Here is a 19,557-nt window from a genome sequence, read left to right on the forward strand (position 1 = left end):
TGTTTTAAGTAGAATCTTCACAGAAAACATATACTTCATCTCTTTTTTCTCCAAAAACACTGTCTTTCAGAGAGAAATGCATTGCTTTAAGATGACCAGAGGCTGAAGGCTGCAGTTTTCCTTCATTTCCATTTACCACTGGTTCACCTCAGACTGGAAGTATCAAGCTGTACTGAGCAGGTGCAGTGCGGAGCTGTTCACTGCCTGTGGTGCTGAAGTATATATTCATTTATTGCTGAGCTGTAGTTCACATTTGGTGCCACACGGGGGCAGTAAATGTCCATTCACTGGGTGAATTCCTGACCAGCGTTTGGTAGAACAAGTGCAATTGTATTGTCCTGCTATGTTAGACCTTTATTCGTTAAATGACAGAATTCACTGAGTTGTTCATTTAGCAAACAGTGACAACATGGAGTGTAAAGCTCGTTTCCACTTTCCTGAAACACAGCCCCCCTGCTGGACTTCCTGCAATTTGCCTACTGGGCAAAGTCGGTGGAGAATGCAGTCGACATGGGACTGAACTACATTTGGCAACACCTGGACCGCGGGGACATATGGAAGGATCCTGGTTGTGGACATTCAACACCATTGTCCCAGAAATCCTCCACTCGAAACTCACCCAGCTCACTGTACCAGCCCCCATCTGTCAGGGGATAACGAACATCCTGACAACAGGAAAAATCACATCCAGCACCTGGACCATCAACACTGGAGACCACACCCCAAGGGATGTGTGCTCCGCCTCGGCTCTCTCAGGAGACCTGTCTGTTAAACTCCTGAAGTTTGCAGACGACACAACGGTCATCTACCTCACCTGGTAGGTGGTCGAACAGAATAACCTGGAGCTGAATACGTTCAAAACTCTGGAGATGACAGTGGACTTCATGAGAAGCCCCTCAACACTGCCCGCCTATCTCCATCCTCAATAGAACTGATTCAACTGATCCAGTTCTACTCAGGAATAACCCAGTCTGTTCTTCTCTATCATCATCTAGTTTGGGTCTGCCACCAAACAGGACAAGAACATGACTGAAAAAGCTAATTCTGATTTTGATTGTTAACAAATGTAATGTGTTTACTTAGCTGTTCACTTTATGATGTTTTCTAATTCGAAATCATGGTCCCGTTTATTCCTCTAGTGATTTACTGTCCAGTAAATGACACAAGCCTCACACTGTTGCATTTTTATTTCAATCAAATAGAAGAATTTCCAATGTATGAAATGTGATCTATATGAAACGCATCATTACACCGAGGGCAATGTAAAACAAGTCCTACATTGTGGTTGCTTACACTTTTATCATGTTTTGATATGTCACATTTTGATGACATTTAACAGAATAAATGGGGTTTCTGTTCTTGTTTAAACTCAGCTATTAATATGAAGCAAGTGAATAGCATCCAGACAGTTATGAACCAATGACAATGTTTATTTTGATGGTCAAAGCCATGGCAGGGAATTGAGTTAAGCGACCACCTTCTCTTCAATGGGGATAGGGCCCAGGGTGACATCCCCTTCCCATTCAAAAACTAAGGGAGAAAGACAGACATGTATTACAGTAAGCACTACTGTGGCTGTCTAACAATAGGGCAAGCATGCAGTAAGAAGTTAACTCATGATAGTGGTAACATAACATAATAAAACAAATAACATAATATCAACTGATAAACATGCTGTAATATGTTAAAAACTTAGTTATTAAAAGTTATTAAATTCAGTTTCCTTATATACTATCAAAAACTTTAGACAGCTATTATTTTTTTGAACATACTTTCACTTTGGGTGACATCACGGATCTTCCTTCCAGGAGCAGACAGAGATGGTGCTCCTCCACCAGTACCCCAGGAACCAGTTGAGGCGCCAGCCCCAATTACACCAGATGTTGTGCCAGATGATCCAAATGAACCAGAGTCACAGGAGCCACAAGCTCCGTCAGCTCCACTGGACTCCCTCCACCTGGGAAGAAAATGAGATCCAAGCAGTCAAGTACAGCATCAAGTCTCCATGTACACTTTTTCATTAACACACAGACTCACCCACTGATGTAAGAACAAGCTCTATGTTCACTATCAATGGCATAGGCAGTTGATGTTGCTTTCAAGTGGCAAGTGATGTAGAGCTGTTAGAATAATAGAAGGTTTGGATTGTTATTACATGTAATTTTGCTGCATTTGTTGCATAACAGAAAATAATAAATCAGTCTTGGAGATGCTCACAAGTCCACTGTCAGCACCCTGGAACCTGAAGGCCTCCAACTGGAACTGAAGCTTGTTCTCTGCAGTGCGAGGCATGAACTTGGACTCAGAGCCTGTGATCCTAGCATCAACCAAGCACCTGCACACAGGAAAATACACAAAATAACATTAGAGATGGACAAAAAATATTTTTGTACCTGTGATAATCTATTCCCACTGAACAGAACAACTTTAGTTCACTCATTAAACGACCTTACCCATGGTTCTCGATGAAGGCATATTTGGGGTTGGAGGACACGTCAGGTGACAGAGTAGCTACACATTTGTCGACATAAACCCGGAGTGGCACGTGGAAGTACTGCTTGACAATAGCTTCAATATTAATCATGTCTCCCAGGAAGTACTGGTAGATTGGCCTCTCATGTTGCCAGTCATCTGCAATGAGATCATTGCATCAAGTACAGCTCTATAAATGTTAAAATACGCCTAAAATTGACTCACCAGTCATGAGTTTCAGAGTGAAGTACAGGAATTCCTCTGCCACCTTAACCGCAGAGAACGGGATCCACACAGGGTCAAGAGGAAGGCTGCTCACATTATGCTTCCTAAATGATTAAAGACGTTTCCTTAGAATGCAGAAATCTAGTCATTACTGGATTTGTATAAAACGAGAGCTGTGGATTACATATCAGTTTAAGTTTGTTGTGTCTAATTATGTGTTTGTCTGCCACATGTCTAGCTGATCTACATACCTTGGGTAGTGGCATTCCACAATTACAGCAGCCTTGCTAGTCCTCACCACAGGAGCACCGCCCAGAGGTTGGGGGTTATAGTTTAGCGTGAAGGTGTAGATGAGGGAATCTTCTGTCATCTAGCCAAAAAATACATATTAATACAAATAGCATCACACAAGAACATATTTTACCACAGTTGTAATTAATATTCATGAAAGTATATCATTCATTTTTTAGTGACTGCCATCTTCATAGTGCATACCAATAATGAGCTGCCACACTCATGCAGTTCAGATTCAAAAATCAACACTTGAGCAACAGCGTCCTCTCCGACAACGCCACAGGTTCCCAGGGTAAGGTCGGCAGGATTGATGAACTGGCCAATCCCAAACAAGTCCTTCTTGACCTCCACGTGAGCATCCCTCTCTCTGCACTCAACAGCAACAGTTACAGCAGGAACAGGATGTCTCAGCTCGAAAGGCACCTCGGGTTGGGGCTCAGGCTTGGGATCTTCAGGGTATGTCCAAGTGAGTGGTTTCTCAAATGTCTGCTTTGTTTGTTGGGGCTCGTGAGGAATCTGTTTGCTGGGCTCCTGTCTCACAGGTGTTGATGGCTTCTGGTATCTAGGTTTTGAGGGTTTTGAGTAACCACCATCCCACTGAGCATCACAGAAGCTGCCAAGCAAGGTCAGTGCCACAAGGCACACAGCAGAGCACTTCATCACCATGGCTCCCCAACAACGAGTGATCTGCACAGTTCACTAGGTGCTGTAAGGAAGGTTGAAATGTGCACCTGCTTTTATACTACAATGTGCATGTTTACTTTCACTACATTCCCACCCCTTTTGTTGGCCATTCCCCATCAGACCTGCTGATCGTAAACATTAGCCAATAAAATCATTGCAACTGTGAACTAAAAGCAATGCCTGCTGCTCTGACGAGGCACCTTCACCTGGGTTTATGTCATTTATTTATTTATTCACACAAATAGTGTGAGGGTAATGTACCAAATGAAGTATATAATAGACGACTGAAGGTAATTTGAAAGGTACTCTTAATTTTTTTCAAGCGAGTGAGAAAACACATAATCAAATTTGTACACAGAAAGCAGTGGTCACAAAAACCCATGTCAACCCTGGGTTAGGTCTACCTGCCCTCATCATGACATGTCAAACTCTGTATTTGACCAAAGTACAAGATGTGAAAGGCTGCAAATCAATATGGCTCCAACCAGTATTGACTGAGATTAACCACTAAATAGAAAGATAATGCAGATGTCAAACTTTCAGTCAGTTTCACCTGCAATAAGTCCAGAAATCCAAAAGGAAAAAAATGGATGCAGAAAACAACACTGTCTTCAGGAAGTCTTGGGCAAAGAGAGATGAGATGTATATATTATAATATATATTCAAAATCTATATTTTGTTCAGCATATTGTTTTATTGGTTTAAAACACTGACCAGTTTTGACCTGATGAGGAGACCGTGAGCTTCAAAATGACTAGAGTTTCAAAACAATACCCCTGATTAAATAAAGTTTTTTGTGCTTGCTCTGCCTAAAAGCACTGAAAGGCATTTTCTCTGACATCCACTCCCTGACTGAAATTTCTGGACAAGTGATTTCACAAAAAAAAAAAAAAGGGAACATGCCACATGAAAAAAATGAGAATTGACTGGGGAAAAATCTGTAGCCTGTCTATCAGTTTAAGATGTTTATCTCAAATTAAATATATTTCACTACAACATATGTCTCTATGATCCTTCACATACAGAGCAGTGGCAATGTTTACAGGGTTGATTTTTTATTTATTTATTTATTTTTTTTCAAAATAAAATTATTTCCAAAATAGACCAATACAATGTCTTCTATGAAACAGTTAGAAAAGGTTAAATTAATTTGTTCTGATGTTAAAAAATTAAATTAGACAAAAAAATATCCTGGTGTGCAAATGTAGGGGCCCTGACAACCACAATTTCATCTGTTATGCTGCTCTGATTTCATATTCAGGTTGTTCCTGCAGAATTTAAAAACTGGACAAGATAGAGACTATATTTAGATAAAGAAATGTGAGCATAGTGTGAGGATTTCTCTCTGTGTTTCCTTTGTGTCCATTTTCCTCTGTGTCATATGTGTTTTCTCTCTCTTTCAAGGTGTGTTTTTGTCTTTGTCTGAGCTGAGCTGGGCGTGGTCAACTGTCCCTCCTTTTGTGAAAAACGAACAGAATGTTAATGGTTCGTTCTTTCATAAAAAACATAAAGAGACAAAGATACCTTGTAGCAACAGTTAAATGCGAATATAAGAATTCACCAGTCATTGGTAGCTCAGCATCAAAATCTGTGCAGAGTTGAATAGGATATGTATCTGAAGGTTACTGTTTCAGTGTCAAGTGCACAATAATGCTTTTAACAAGCTATAGCTATAGGGACATGGACTACAAAGAAGTTTAAGTCATTTAGTTATTCTTCTTTTGGGATCAGAACTATTTAAAATGTAAATAATAGATTTGCTGTCTGAACTACATTCAATTTGATCTATAATAAATGAACCTTAATTGAAGAAAAAGAAAACACTTTTGAACAAAGTGTATGTTATATAATATACTGTAATATATAATTAGTCAAAACCAAACATATCTAGAGACATTATACATATCCTGAAAGGACTAGACAGATTTTAATGCGTGAGATATCTTCAATTATTATTCTGAAGAGTCAAAATCCAAGTGAAGACATCAAACATGTGTATATCATTTCTACCATTGTTTCTAATGTGTACAATTGTCACAATGTTTCCCCAGCAAAGGTCTTTGATTTAGATATTACAAATATTGCAACTAAAATTGTTTTATTATATGACTATTATATACTTCTATTCTGTCACTTCGTAAAAATGGCTTGTCAAAATACTTTGGTAGATATACAAAATATAATTATCTCCAGATGCTCCAGATGTTCATATCTGCTTTGTTAATTTCTGAAAGTTCTGAAAATCTTTTTTTTTTTTTTGTCCTGCCTATAGCCATAATTTTCCTTAAATGTCCAAAATGACACTTAAGGTCTTCAACTGAGTGAACTACATTTGAAGTACATGTAGGATATGTTCAGGTTGAGTTACCTTTATATTAAGAATGCTATCTATTTGGAAGTCAAAACTGAGTTGTAGGAGTTTTAAACTAATATTTTCACTTCAGGATTTCCTAGTAATTGGCACGTGGGTCCAGTCAAGCTGCTGAATTTTGAATGACTTGCCACACACCCACAGACTGGATGAATCTGAGGTTATTGTAGATTCTTGTGACTTGGCTTTTATTTTATGTCTTAGACAAAAAGCAGGTTGAGCTTCACCGTGTTCTAAATGTTTAGCTATGCCATTTAAAGATAAGAAGAGGTATTTGTTTTATCCTGCCCTGCTGCATAAATACAGCCTGACCTTCTAGGTCACCCAGACCCTGTGAAGGTTTTTGTTTTGAAATTGTTCAAACAAACTGGAATATCATTCATTCAGGATCAGAAACAATCAGTGGACTCTTTTTTGGAAAGCATTAGGTACTAGTCAATAAATATTAATGTATATGTGCAATAGCACATTTACTATCATGTGTACGGTTAGTATCTCCTGATCAAACATCTCTGTGAAATTTCTACAGCTTGTTCTCAGTTTGCTTTTTTGGCATTTCCTCTAATCTCTCTAGTACAGCTCCACAGTCCAACCACTAACTGGAGCATTTGATTGGCAGTTGTGGCAGCAAATAGGATGTGAGTTATCCACAAGTCGGCTTTACCAATACCTTATAAAAGTCAGCATATTTGTCCCACATTTTTCACAGCATCTGGTGAATCTTTGTGAATCAGCCTGTGTTGTGAAACCATGGCAATGAAGTTGATTTGTGGTTGTCTTCTGGCACTTGCCCTGCTTGGCTGTCTGGCAGATGCTCAGTATGGCAAACATCCTCAGCAACCCCAGATACCACAGCCCCAGGCTCCGAAATACCCACCACCTCAGCAGCCTCAGCAGCCTCAGCAGCCTCAGCAGCCTCAGCAGCCTCAGCAGCCTCAGGGGCCCCTGCCACCTGTTTTTCACAGTTGTGAAGTGGATGAGCAGTACAAAATACAATGTGGGGCTCCAGGCACCTCTGCCGCAGAGTGTGAGGCTATAAACTGCTGCTTTGATGGACGTATGTGCTATTATGGCAAAGCTGGTAAGTATTTCTCTATTCCTTGCAGAACTACATGGATATCCTAATTTGACCCTGAAAGTGATGTTACATGTGTTCAAAGAGAATAGCATGAGCACTGGTCTTTACTTTATAATTTGTTGTTGTCAGTGACTCTTCAGTGCACCAAGGATGCCCAGTTCATCGTGGTGGTAGCCAGAGATGCCACCTTACCCAACATCGACTTGGAGACAATTAGTTTCCTTGGAGATGATTCAAACTGCAGTCCTGTTGGTACCACTTCAGCTTTTGCCATCTACCAGTTCCCTGTCACAGCCTGCGGCACTGTCATGACGGTAAGGATCGTGACTCATTTGACTGTTTGATTTGATTTGAGTTTGATTTTGTCAGAGAGTAATCAAGACTGAAATACTGTTAACTTACTGTAGGAGGAACCTGGTGTTATAATCTATGAAAACAGAATGTCCTCTGCATATGAAGTTGCTATTGGACCCTTCGGAGCAATTACCAGGGACAGCAGCTTTGAGTATGTGCTTTTCTTTGCTTTAAGTAGTAAGACAATCCAGTGGCATTGAGTGGTATTCTGACAGACTGACATAGACCTTATTTCTTGTCTCAGGCTGCAAGTCCAGTGTAGATATATCGGCACCACAGTTGAGGCTCTGGTCATTGAGGTTGACCTTGTTCCTCCACCACCCCCACCTGTAGCTCCTGGACCCTTGCGTGTGGAGCTCAGGCTGGCCAATGGACAGTGTAATGTCAAGGGTTGTGTGGAAGGTTGGTATATATTGGTAGATATTTTGTGCAGTTAGTCTTATTTGGCAGTGACTGTGTCAATAAACCAATCTTTCTGCTTGAGCAGAGGAGGTGGCCTACACCTCCTTTTATCAGGATTACGACTACCCCGTCACAAAGGTGCTCAGGGATCCAGTGTATGTTGAGGTCCGGATGCTGGAGAGGACTGATCCAAATCTTGTCTTGACTCTTGGAAGATGCTGGGCAACTTCTAACCCCTACCCTCATAGTCTTCCTCAGTGGGACTTGTTAATTGATGGGTAAGTATTGATCTGATGCAGGAGGTATACGTACATGAGGCATTTGTTGATGCTATACTCAGTACCTTTTCCACATTCTCTCTTCTTGCCATAGTTGCCCCTACCGTGATGACCGTTACTTGACCACACTGGTTCCTGTGGGTCCCTCATCAGGACTCTTGTACCCAACGCATCACAGTCGTTTTATTTTCAAGATGTTCACGTTTGTAGCTACTGGAAATGCCAATACCGGCAAGGGAGGAGCTGCAGATCCAGAGGTTATGACCCCTCTCAAGGAAAAGGTATAGGATCCAACTATCTAAAAAAAAAAAAGGTTTTGTTTAGTTTTTACATTATTTTAAAATCTCATCATCTACATATTTGCAAACAATACACTTGTTTTTTGTTTTTTTTTTACCAGGTGTATATCCATTGCGATGTAGCTGTGTGCCAACCATCTCTGGGAAATAATTGTGAACCCAGGTGCTTCAGAAAGAGTAAGTAATTCATTATTCACTTTGATGATATATACACTGGACTTATGGTTTGTGGTAGGAAAATCTTGTGCCTTACTTAACCTGAAATCTGATAGCAACTGACCATTGCCATGTGTTTTACACAGGAAGAGACGTTGGTGGTTCTACCAAGAGAGGCCTCAGAGCTGAGTCGACTGTGGTTAGCAGTAAGGGGATTGTCATCACTGACTAAAGTCATATTTAGTGACAACATCCAGACAGAACCTTCTTATCACGAAATCTCTGTTCCTGATGCTTCCTGACAATTGACCAAGTTTCAAATAAATCTCCAAGTTGCTGAATATGTTGTCTGATTTCATAGAATATCGTTCAGGTACATTATACTGTGACTTCACAGCACACACACAAAAAAAAACTAACTCCAGTACTGCAGAAAATACACGTATGACCATGGCTCAACACAAAGTAATTAACATCCAGAAGATACTAATGCCTGTTCTCACAGTAAAAAGAGGGAATGGAAATAAAGAGCCATTGTAATGGCTGACAAAAAACAGTGGAAATTTCCCCACTGTGGGACTAATAAAGGAATATCCTATCAAAAACATCCCACATTGTGGTGTCGTCAATTGAAATTTCTGAATAAAGTTTAACTACTAAGTAACTAAATAAACTGACTTAGCCCTGGTTACACGTACAGTTTTAACGCATTGGAGCAATTTGTGATTGTTTGGAATACCATTATATATGTCTCTATTTGATTTATATGTTGTATTCAATAGAATTATGTGTGTTTTATCTTTAATTTACATTTCTTTTCAACTTCTCAGTGTTTTTAAAAGACAATACCAGTGTTCTTGAATGTTGCTCAAACATAAAGCATGGGTTACTACAAATACATACTATATATATACTATATATATATATATACATACTATGTGTGTGTGTGTGTGTGTGTGTGTGTGTGTGTGTGTGTATACATATATGTGTGTGTATACACACACACACACACACACACACACACACACACACACACACACACACACACACACACACACACACACACACATATAAACAATTAAAAGTTGTAAGGCCACAATTCTCTGTAACATGGCCTTGATGAATCACAAGATGTTTACAGGAAATAATACTAATGAAATAATACTTTTTACCTTCTATTTATATCGTAATCTGCTCACAACTCTACAGATTAATAAAATAATTAATAAAATAATCTGACAACAGAAAATCACGACTAGACTTGACTTCAAATTAAGGGGGCCGCTTTTGTCCCCAAAATGCAATGATTTTCTATGATACCACAAAGACGTACATGCCTTTGTCATTGTTGAGAACACACACTCCATTTCCCAGAAACCTTCAGTACGTTTGCGTACAGGAAACTGACGTGTAAAGTTACCGCCGAGCAACGACCAATGAACTTGGCATGTAAACGCCAAAATGAATTCTGATTGGACATCGACTACGCCAGTTTGGCTCAGTCCGAATCAGCGGTCACGGCGCGTGCGAGGTGAAAGAGTCGTCTGATTATATGATACTGCCCTCATCAACCGCCCCTCATGCGATTCAGACCATCCAGCTATGTATGGCTCTTCAGGGTAAGTCGCCAACTGTATTTGTCAGCGAATCCCGCCTGCCGTCCCAGACCCACATTTCAGACCGGTCTTCCTTTATTCTCCGCCCGGAAACACACGATGCAGTCGAATGTAACTAGCGAAGAGGGCTTGGACAGAGCAGACAAACCGGGACCTGGGCTTTTAAGCAACATCCCTGCTGTCATAACTGAAGACACGGATCCCCCGGCAGTGAAGAAACTAGTGGGAAGCACGCTTGTCGTCAACGAGAGGAAGTTAAGGACCCCGAGTCCCCTGTTTGGGGCTAACTGTGATGACGACTCAGAGGCAGAGTCTTTCCGGGATGGGAGAACGGAGGACATCGATGAGGACACAAGGGGCAGGGCGTTTGCTTGGTGCCGGGACTTTCTGTCTGGGTCGTGGAAGACCATCAAAGAGGACGATTTTCAGATCAGCATCGTCAGGTAAAAAAGGGTGTCGGTGACAGCGACACGGAGGAATAAATCCCAACAAGGTCCTTGTCATAATCATAGAGGGGTTTTAAGATAGCCTCTGTTACACATTAGTGCAGGGGCCACTGTTGTGTTCCCCTGTTCTGCAAGAATGACTTTAAATTGCCACCATTTGTTGAGTCAAAATATAAAAATATATCTCATTCTTTTTACTTCTGTGACAGCGGCCCCCACCCCTTTTTGGGATCACTGCTGTTATATCTGCGTGCATGTTCTGAATATGAGATGTGAGCAGTTCAGTCGAAGTGTGATTGTCTTTCTCGGATTGTTGAAGGATTTTTCACAATGAATGTATCTTGTATACACTCAGCTTGAGGACTCTTGATCCTCAGGTTGGGACCTTTTACCTGATTGTTATTGCCATTTTCTCACTTTATTATTACCATTTATTGATGAAAGGAGCCCTCAGCTGACCCATTCAAGCTGAACACTGTTGACAACGGACAGACAAGGCAGAATGGCCGATATACTCTAGCAGGTGTCGAGGCCTGCAAGGGTGAATGCAACATAAAATCCTAAAATCTCCTGGTGTTGTCTGCTTGATATTTATGACCTGCTTCTGTGGGCTCATGTTCACTTTGTTCAGATGTGATGACACTGGTGTTTTCCTTTTGCAGCGGGGGCCTGAGTAATTTGCTCTACCTGTGTGGTTTGCCTGACCATGTGCCCTCTGTTGGAGAGGAACCTCGCCATGTGCTCCTCAGGGTCTACGGTGCCATCTTACAGGTCGGTCTGGCGTTATTTGTCTGTGAATGTGTGTGGTTGCACATATTTAATTCATTATCACAGAGAGAGAATTTCTCTCTGTGAGCGTCATTGTTCTCCACGTGGCAGTGTGAAACAAACCGTTGTTCTGTGTTCGACTGTCTGTCTTTCTGTGACGCAGGGTGTGGACTCCCTGGTGTTGGAGAGCGTGATGTTTGCCATCCTGGCAGAACGAACCCTTGGGCCAAAACTTTATGGTATCTTCCCTGAGGGACGCTTAGAACAGTACCTTCCGGTATTAATGCACACCTGAGTGCACACACGCACACATACACACACTGTGTGTCTCTCCTGTATGTTACCCTGTGAAGCGTTCATCGTGCAGGGTCCAGGTCCAGCTGGAATTAGCTTGATCTAGTTCCTACTGTAGAGGAAGCATTTGTAAAAGAAGTCATATCTGTCTGTCTCTTTTTTCCTAGAATACCCGCATGCGCACAGAACAGCTCTCAGACTCGACCATCTCAGCTGAGATTGCCACCAAGATGGCACGTTTCCATGAAATGCTTATGCCCTTTAACAAAGAGCCAAAGTGGCTGTTTGGGACCATTGACAAGTAAGAACACCTCAGGGTCACTCTCTGTCTTCTGTTAGAACCGTCACTCTTTTAACAATTAAATGTGCCTTTTTTCTTTTTAGATATATGGATCAAGTGATGAAGCTTAATTTTGTACGCGAGGCGCATGTGAAGAAGTACAAGAAGCTGATGAAGTTGGACCTACCTGCTGAGCTGGAGAGCCTCCGGTGAGTCAGGGCACAGGTCTCAAATGGCCAAATACTATATCTCGCATGGAGTGACATTATACACATGATATTCATAAAGTGTTAAAGTTGTGGCAGGTGTGGTGAAGGAAAAACTGTAGCATGAAACCTCTAGCTTGGCCTCTCCCCCACCAGTACCCACTGGAGTAAGTCATGGTCAAAATTGCTTTGAAGGCAAGTAGCACAATGATGATGCAATCCCGAGCTCAGGCCAAAAGCCAGCTGGATGTTGCTCAGTCAGAGGCATCTCATATTACCCTCTGTAATTTCCATCTACACTTAGGCAGAGTGGCTGTTTAGAGTGAACTGCTCACATGTGAGAGCCACAAGCATTTGATTAATCATCATGTCCTCGATGATGAGAGTAACACATGAGAGCAATTGTATACTGTATGTCTCCCCTTCACTGTTTATTATTATTTATATTACCACTATATACACAGTACTGCTCATTGCACTTCTGGTTAGATGCTGAACTGGATCTTGTCACACTACGTGTACTTTGCGCCATGACAATAAAGCTTAATCTTATCTAATCAATTGAACGATTAAATGGGTGTGTGCAGACCCTCATGTCTGCTGATGAGGCTGCAAAGTAACTTTGCTGACGTGGATTCTGAAAACCAACGTGGGACAGCTAATCCGGTGTCATGTCATTTAGCATGAGTTGTGGTCTGCATATAAATTACTTTAGCCAAATTTGAATAAAATGTCAACTTGCAGCATAAAACACCACTATTAGGTAGGGCTGGGCGATATGGCTGAAAACTCTATTGCGATATAAGTGTTTTATATTGGTCGATATCGATAATTATTGATATTTTTTATGACCTATTTAAAATAAGGACCAGGAGAAAAATACATTCAATTTAAACATTTTTATTTTAAATTTAACCTTCCTCTGATTATAATCCCCTCAGCTATCAAGGCAGAAAGGAAAGGAAATGTCAACACAACCATGGAAAACACTCAAATAATAAATGTAAAAAAAAGTGTAAAAATGTAAACAGAGAGAAACCTGAGAACTTTTTTTCTGCAGGTTTAGTGCAGAAAGTTCACAAGCTGATTCACCCTCTGGTGAATAAAATGTTTTCAGATATGTGCAGTGTTTTGGAAACATAGCAGAAACTGAGGTAGACTTGACATCTGTAACAAACAAACAAACAAACAAACATGATAGACAGTACAGTAAGACTGACTGAACTATAAAACCAGCCTAGACATATGAACAACTTCAGTCACTCTTCTTACTCTAAACATACATGAACTATTCAATTATATTTTTATTGCAAGTGTGTTTAAGAAAAAAAAAAAGTACGTGTAAGAGATGTTTATAACCTGGCTTCTCCTCAGTGCTCAGTGAAGCATGTCTTTAGCTGATATGCCACTGCCTCCGTTATTTCTTCGTGCCTTTTAGATGATTTGTCATCAGGCACTGAAGCAGATACCTCTGCATGGTGGTCAGCTGCTTGTGCGGTGGTGCTGCGGTTGCGGACGTTGGCGAATACGGCTGCGCTCCAAAGAGTGCGCGCGGCTAAGGTGGTTAAATAAGTTTGTGGTATTACCGGTCTTGGTGGGGACGACAGTCTTGCATAAGTTACAGACCACATTGGTCTGACTACGGTCCGACTTATAAAATCCAAAAAAACTGCCATACTGGCGAGCTGACTTTCCCTGTTTTATCGATGATTTCTTCGCTCGCTGCAGCGCTCACTTTCTATTTCTCATCTCACTTCTCGCGGAGCATCAAACACGTGACAACGACACGCCGCAACCGAACTTGATAATGTTACATGATTGGCGTGTTAGTGTGTCTCTCTCACTGATTAGCGATTACTCCCTACGTTGCTCAGTTACCTGAGAGCGAGTGCCTTTGTTCATGCAACCAACCTTGCTTCGCAACTTCAGGTTTCTTCTGATGAAGAAAAAAAAAAATCATCGAATGCTTTATCGAACGCATTTTATATTGATATCGATGACGTGTCTATCGCGAGACATATCGCTATCGTTCTATCGGCCCAGCCCTACTATTAGGACTTAAACAGTGTGATTTATTTCGCTGAATAGTTTTTGTTGCTAAGTTAAATTGAGGATACAATCCTAACTGGTACACCGTGTCCTCATCACCAGACAAGATAAGACTACCACTTAAATGTATTTAGATCATGCTAACAGTAGCAGTAAAATTGGCTAATATATGTTCTATGAAAAGACTGTGTGTGACATGGATAAGGCTTAAGGGGTTATGATTGGAGATTTGTTAAACAGAAGAGTTTAATCCCAGTGACAGCTGTGTTTTTGCCTTCAGCCGAATGGCCAACCTTTGTCCCAGTAACTCCACAGCTTCACTGCTGAGTCTTTCTGGCCGTCTGACCTCTGCAGCCAACAGAGCATGAGCCCAGTGTTTATTGTCCATGTTTATCTATGAAAGTACTTGTTATCTTGTGGATATTGTATGTACCAGTCTGACACCGAAGCTGACGTGAGCTGTAACAGCCACTGCTTGGAAATCCGCTGGCATTCTGCTGCAGCACATCTGAAGTCCTTGGACTTATCTGAGCTGATTACATGTCTTTTGCCTTCACAGATAAAAGACTTTGATGCACTCTGTTCATAGCTTGCTCAAGACCATTCATCAATCAGAATGAGATCTAACATTTTTCTTTCCACTTTAAGGACCTCGCATATTCAGGATTTCAGTGATTTACTCCACACCCACTCACTAAGAACATATTGGGTAATCTGACCGAGTTCATTCACCACTGGAATTGAATTGCTTAGTTTACTTTTGATACCTCCATATGTGCCTGTTGCCCAGTACAAATAGTGACTCTTTCTCTCCTTTTTTTCTTTCATCGACTACTCCCTTCATCTGGCTCTTGTCTCCACAACAGTGCGTTGCTGGCAGCGACTCCATCCCCAGTGGTGTTCTGCCACAATGACATCCAGGAAGGTAAAAACAAACAAAACATATCCTGTAGGCTGTCGTGTACTTACTAACAAGGACAACCCACACTCAGATGCTTCGTCCTAGGAGTGACAATGAGCCTTTGAAGTAGATGTTTTAGTCAGAGATGTAGGTTTCTCATGAATGGGACTGTCTCACCAAACAACATAAGATGAGCTTACATACTCAAGGTATGAAAATTATACCCACATGTGATTGTGATTAGGGCTGGGTGATAAAATGATCTCAATACAGGATCGTGATGAGCTCTATGTTGATAACAATGATACATTTTGGACATTTCGTACTCGATATGGTTAGATCTGACAGCCTATCTCACAGCACAAATGACTGCTGCCTCTGGCTGTTCTTAGCAATTAGCTCACTACAAAACTTGGCAGCGTAACACTGTCTGAGCGCATTTGTCCTCACAGCTCATCCACTTTAGCAGGTTTCAAGCTGTAACCATATCCGTCCTGGAGGTCTGGAGGTTCCCCACCCCTGACTTAGACGTCAATTACGTCAATTATATTAAGTATGATATGTAGCATTTCCACATTAAAATGTCTAAAAATGATTAGACCCATCTTATATATTTTGGTAATGGGACGCTTCATTTGGTCCCATCAATGGCATCATTGCTTCTAGTTGCTGTAACCTTCGGGCAAACACAGGAAACACCAGATGATGTATCAGAGAGTGAGGAAGGAAGTCGAATGTGACTGAATAAAACTTTAATACATGACCTCGTCCATCAACATGCCTGACTGACTGGTGGCTGTTTAACAATGAAGACAACAACTCCCAGTGCTTCACAGTCAGAGTTCCATGAGGCCACTGCTGCCATTTCTTCATGGACCAGAAAAGGGCCTTCGTCAGACTGTTGCTACAAGCTTATAGTTGTAGTTATAAACTGTAAGTTATATGCTGTAGCATTAGTATTTAACATTGGGATTAACTTTGAGACTCTAGAAGAAGTTGATAAACCATAAATACCCTCCATTATTCACATATGTGCACATACACATGGACCACTCAGCAAAGCACCTATGTGAGGTGACCAGCCTGAAAAGATCAGATAATCAGCACTGTAAATAAAAAACATTTCCACTTTGTTACTCTAAGCTATCCTCTGGTCTAAACCTGACAGTCGCTCAGCAGTTAGAGTGTGACCGGTCGATGTGGATGATGGTGGTGTTTTTTCCTCTTGTTTTGCTGCTGCAGGCAACATTCTGATGCTGGAAGACCGGGACGAGACCTCAACAGATAGACTCATGCTGATAGACTTTGAGTACAGCAGTTACAATTACAGGTAAAGGATGAACTCTTACAGATTTGGTGTAAAGGATAGTTTACTTACCGAGTGCTTTTTTGTCTTTCTTTTTTTAGACCCTGCCCTTGTGTGTTAATATGAATAATCTGTTTTGTGTAGAGGGTTTGACTTTGGGAACCATTTCTGTGAGTGGATGTATGATTACACCTACAACCAGTGGCCCTTCTTCAAAGCCAGGCCGGAGAACTATCCCACCAGAGAGCAGCAGGTCAGTCTAAGCCCCTGCTCTTAATACAGGCTCACAAGAATCACATTTAAACAGAATAGCTTAAATATGCTTGCTACACTACACTGCATTGTAATGATAGATTTAATTTCTAAGAGTTGAAGTTAAAAATTCAGTATTTACAGGGAAAAGGTTTAAACTTAGTTTTAATTCTAAGTGTATGCTAAATATTAGAGAAAAGGTCAAATAGTGTGAGTAGAGGTTCGCCACTGGATGAAAGACAAAACCTGCAGAAGCTTCAAATGCACCATACAAAAATGGTAGTGGGGTAGTTTTCACCATTCAGCATCAATAATTTTAACCATTAAAACATACAAATATTTCCAGTTTTACCATCGCTCTGATGATCAGTATCTGAATACAGTTGACTCCACATTGCTGATGTTTTCACACGAGATCTAAGGTATTCTGATTATACAGCGCCATCTAATGGTAAAACTTGTAGGTGCCATTTTGAGTTTAAGAGTTTGAGTTTGTCATTGTGTGATTAGGAGAACACGGAGGCCTTAGACAAACAAGCATGTAACAAACCATCAACAAATGATCATTTTACTCCATTTATCAAACATGTCACAAATCAATTTGTGTGTGTGTGTGTGTGTGTGTGTGTGTGTGTGTGTGTGTGTGTGTGTGTGTGTGTGTGTGTGTGTGTGTGTGTGTGTGTGTGTGTGTGTGTGTGTGTGTGTGTGTGTGTGTGTGTGTGTGTGTGTGTGTGTTTTTTTTCCAGCTTCATTTTATCAGAAATTATTTGTCAGAACAGAGGAGACACTCTGTTGCTTCCATGGACCAGACCCAGATCGAAGAGGACATGATCGTTGAAGCTAACAGGTAACAAAAGGTCTTCTAACACAGCAGTGGTGAACACAACCCTTGGGATGCTGCGTGAAATGTAAATAAAAGCAGAATGCAAGCAGTTGCAAATGAACTGTGTCTGCTGTTCGCTTTCTGTTTGATCTGTGTTTTACGCAGCACCCCAGTGTTTTTTGGAATCTGGGCCAGTGCTGAGTAAACAGAGGCCTTGTTTTGTCATGACTTGTGCATTGATTTGTAGGTATGCACTTGCGTCACACTTCCTCTGGGGGCTGTGGTCCATCATTCAAGCAAAGATATCCAAGATTGAGTTTGGATACATGGTAAGGAGATTTTTTTTCTTTCACAGTCTGATGGAAACTGCATGCAACACCTGTTTGACCACACACGATATGTTTGTCGCTCGTGTATTTCATGATAAATTTTGCTAAACCTCATCTCATGGTCAAACTTTTTGTCTTGTAGGACTACTCCCAGTGTCGCTTTGATGCCTACTTCAAGCAGAAAAAGCTCTTCTCCTGATTCCCCACCATCTTGATCAGACTGTAATGTCTCATTTATCTGTCCTCATCATTCTTTAAGCTGAAGTCCACTCCTATGCAGCTCTGCTAATGACGAGCAATATTTTGTGGAAGGAAGACATTTACTTTTGAAGACAGTGTACAAGCACAATCTGAGCCTGCGGGCAGTCTTTAATGAAGCACCTATCCTCAGTGTGTGTGTTAGAGTGGGTGTAGCTCTATAGTGCTGAATGTTGAAGTTTCTCTGGCAACCATCATGTGTTATGGCCAGTGCTGGTTGTCAGAGGATTACCAGCTTTTTAATTTCAGACAGTAAATCTTACTGTTACAGTCATTTTGGTTTTAGACCAATAGTATTAAGTTCTTTGTGGAAGACTTTCAAGAAATCTCTTTCTTTTAGTGTTTTTAGTCATTCTACCTCACTTCTTTCTTTTGATGTTCATTCTGCATCATGGTGTGTAGATTCCATAGGGTCTGACTGGGACAGCATGTGAAAATATTCCCCTCCGGTTCTTCTTTAAAGGTCCAAAAAAAAAGTTACGTTTAAAACTTACCTACATTCAGCAAACTTACACAAGGGCTACTTTTTGCAGGATTGCTGTAGTTAATAATACGGTTTATTTAACATTAGAACAGGTCCAAAGTGTAAGGCATGTAAGTTGGTAATGTTAGATTTTGTGACCACTTTTGATATCAGTTACTAACTGTACATTTCTGCTGCAGCTTGAACTGCCTGCCTGTATTTAAATCAGCTTGTATTGTGTCTGAGATTTTTCTTTTCTTTTTTCCCCCAAGAATCTGAACTTGGACTATCTTACCATCTCGCATTCGTACTTATTTTATTAGATGAACTAAAATGTCCTAAATTAGATCCAAAAATAATTGAAATCTGTGTTAGAATAAAGTCACATTGTGTCTTTCCCCTCAAGCTTATTTAAATGTGATGTTGGCTTTTGGCATTTTCTGGGAGCTTTTTTTAATGCCTTTATTTAAATTCCTCTATGAGTCTTTTATTTATTTGGATTGACTCCTGTATTTGACACAATGTCATACCATTAGTTACGTCTCTGATGTCTGTTGAACATGTACCTGCATCAGTTTACTCATGAGAAGCTTAACTGTGCCTCATTAACTACCTACAGCTGTTTTTTTAATGCATCATTATCCCAGCGGTTTATTTATGTTATAACTAAAACTCTGTATTATGTTGCTCCTATTTGCACTAAATATGTCATTTAAGATAATAAACATATGTGCTCGCAACACATGTTAATGAACCTGATTTTCTTTGCATTAACTATCTGTCTTAAAGGACATTTTAACAATAAGTGACTCTCATATAACTGCTAAGTAACTTGAGTGCCCCATGATGACGTCTAGAGGGGCGCAGGGGAACCATGTTTCATCCCAGAGGGTCGACTGTTGTCCCACCTCCATGTGCCAAGAATAGACCAGCCAGAAACAAGTTCACTGCCA

At 40.8% G+C, this 19,557-nt stretch overlaps 3 protein-coding genes across 3 annotated transcripts; 2 read left to right on the forward strand and 1 right to left on the reverse strand.

Moving 5' to 3' along the window:
• Positions 1 to 1,388: 1,388 nt before the first annotated feature.
• On the reverse strand, positions 1,389 to 3,657 carry LOC139338234 (zona pellucida sperm-binding protein 3-like). The gene is made up of 9 exons (XM_070973229.1): positions 3,590 to 3,657; positions 3,193 to 3,553; positions 2,949 to 3,067; positions 2,698 to 2,801; positions 2,454 to 2,631; positions 2,218 to 2,335; positions 2,038 to 2,120; positions 1,773 to 1,957; positions 1,389 to 1,530 (listed from the first exon to the last, which is right to left on the reverse strand). Exons 1-9 carry the CDS (start codon positions 3,655 to 3,657, stop codon positions 1,466 to 1,468), a joined length of 1,281 nt encoding a protein of 426 aa, XP_070829330.1. The 3' UTR covers positions 1,389 to 1,465.
• Positions 3,658 to 6,796: 3,139 nt separating this feature from the next.
• LOC139337312 (zona pellucida sperm-binding protein 4-like) lies at positions 6,797 to 8,845 on the forward strand. Its single transcript, XM_070971855.1, has 8 exons — positions 6,797 to 7,127; positions 7,254 to 7,438; positions 7,532 to 7,629; positions 7,723 to 7,880; positions 7,966 to 8,158; positions 8,253 to 8,439; positions 8,559 to 8,634; positions 8,760 to 8,845. Exons 1-8 carry the CDS (start codon positions 6,797 to 6,799, stop codon positions 8,843 to 8,845), a joined length of 1,314 nt encoding a protein of 437 aa, XP_070827956.1.
• Positions 8,846 to 10,103: 1,258 nt separating this feature from the next.
• chkb (choline kinase beta) lies at positions 10,104 to 19,356 on the forward strand. Its single transcript, XM_070972991.1, has 11 exons — positions 10,104 to 10,672; positions 11,338 to 11,446; positions 11,607 to 11,720; positions 11,905 to 12,038; positions 12,122 to 12,226; positions 15,139 to 15,197; positions 16,416 to 16,503; positions 16,624 to 16,732; positions 17,478 to 17,578; positions 17,802 to 17,883; positions 18,026 to 19,356. Exons 1-11 carry the CDS (start codon positions 10,194 to 10,196, stop codon positions 18,080 to 18,082), a joined length of 1,437 nt encoding a protein of 478 aa, XP_070829092.1. The 5' UTR covers positions 10,104 to 10,193; the 3' UTR covers positions 18,083 to 19,356.
• The last annotated feature ends 201 nt before the right edge of the window (positions 19,357 to 19,557 follow it).

This window comes from Chaetodon trifascialis, chromosome 10, assembly GCF_039877785.1.
Source record: "Chaetodon trifascialis isolate fChaTrf1 chromosome 10, fChaTrf1.hap1, whole genome shotgun sequence".
Classification (NCBI taxonomy): domain Eukaryota; kingdom Metazoa; phylum Chordata; class Actinopteri; order Chaetodontiformes; family Chaetodontidae; genus Chaetodon; species Chaetodon trifascialis.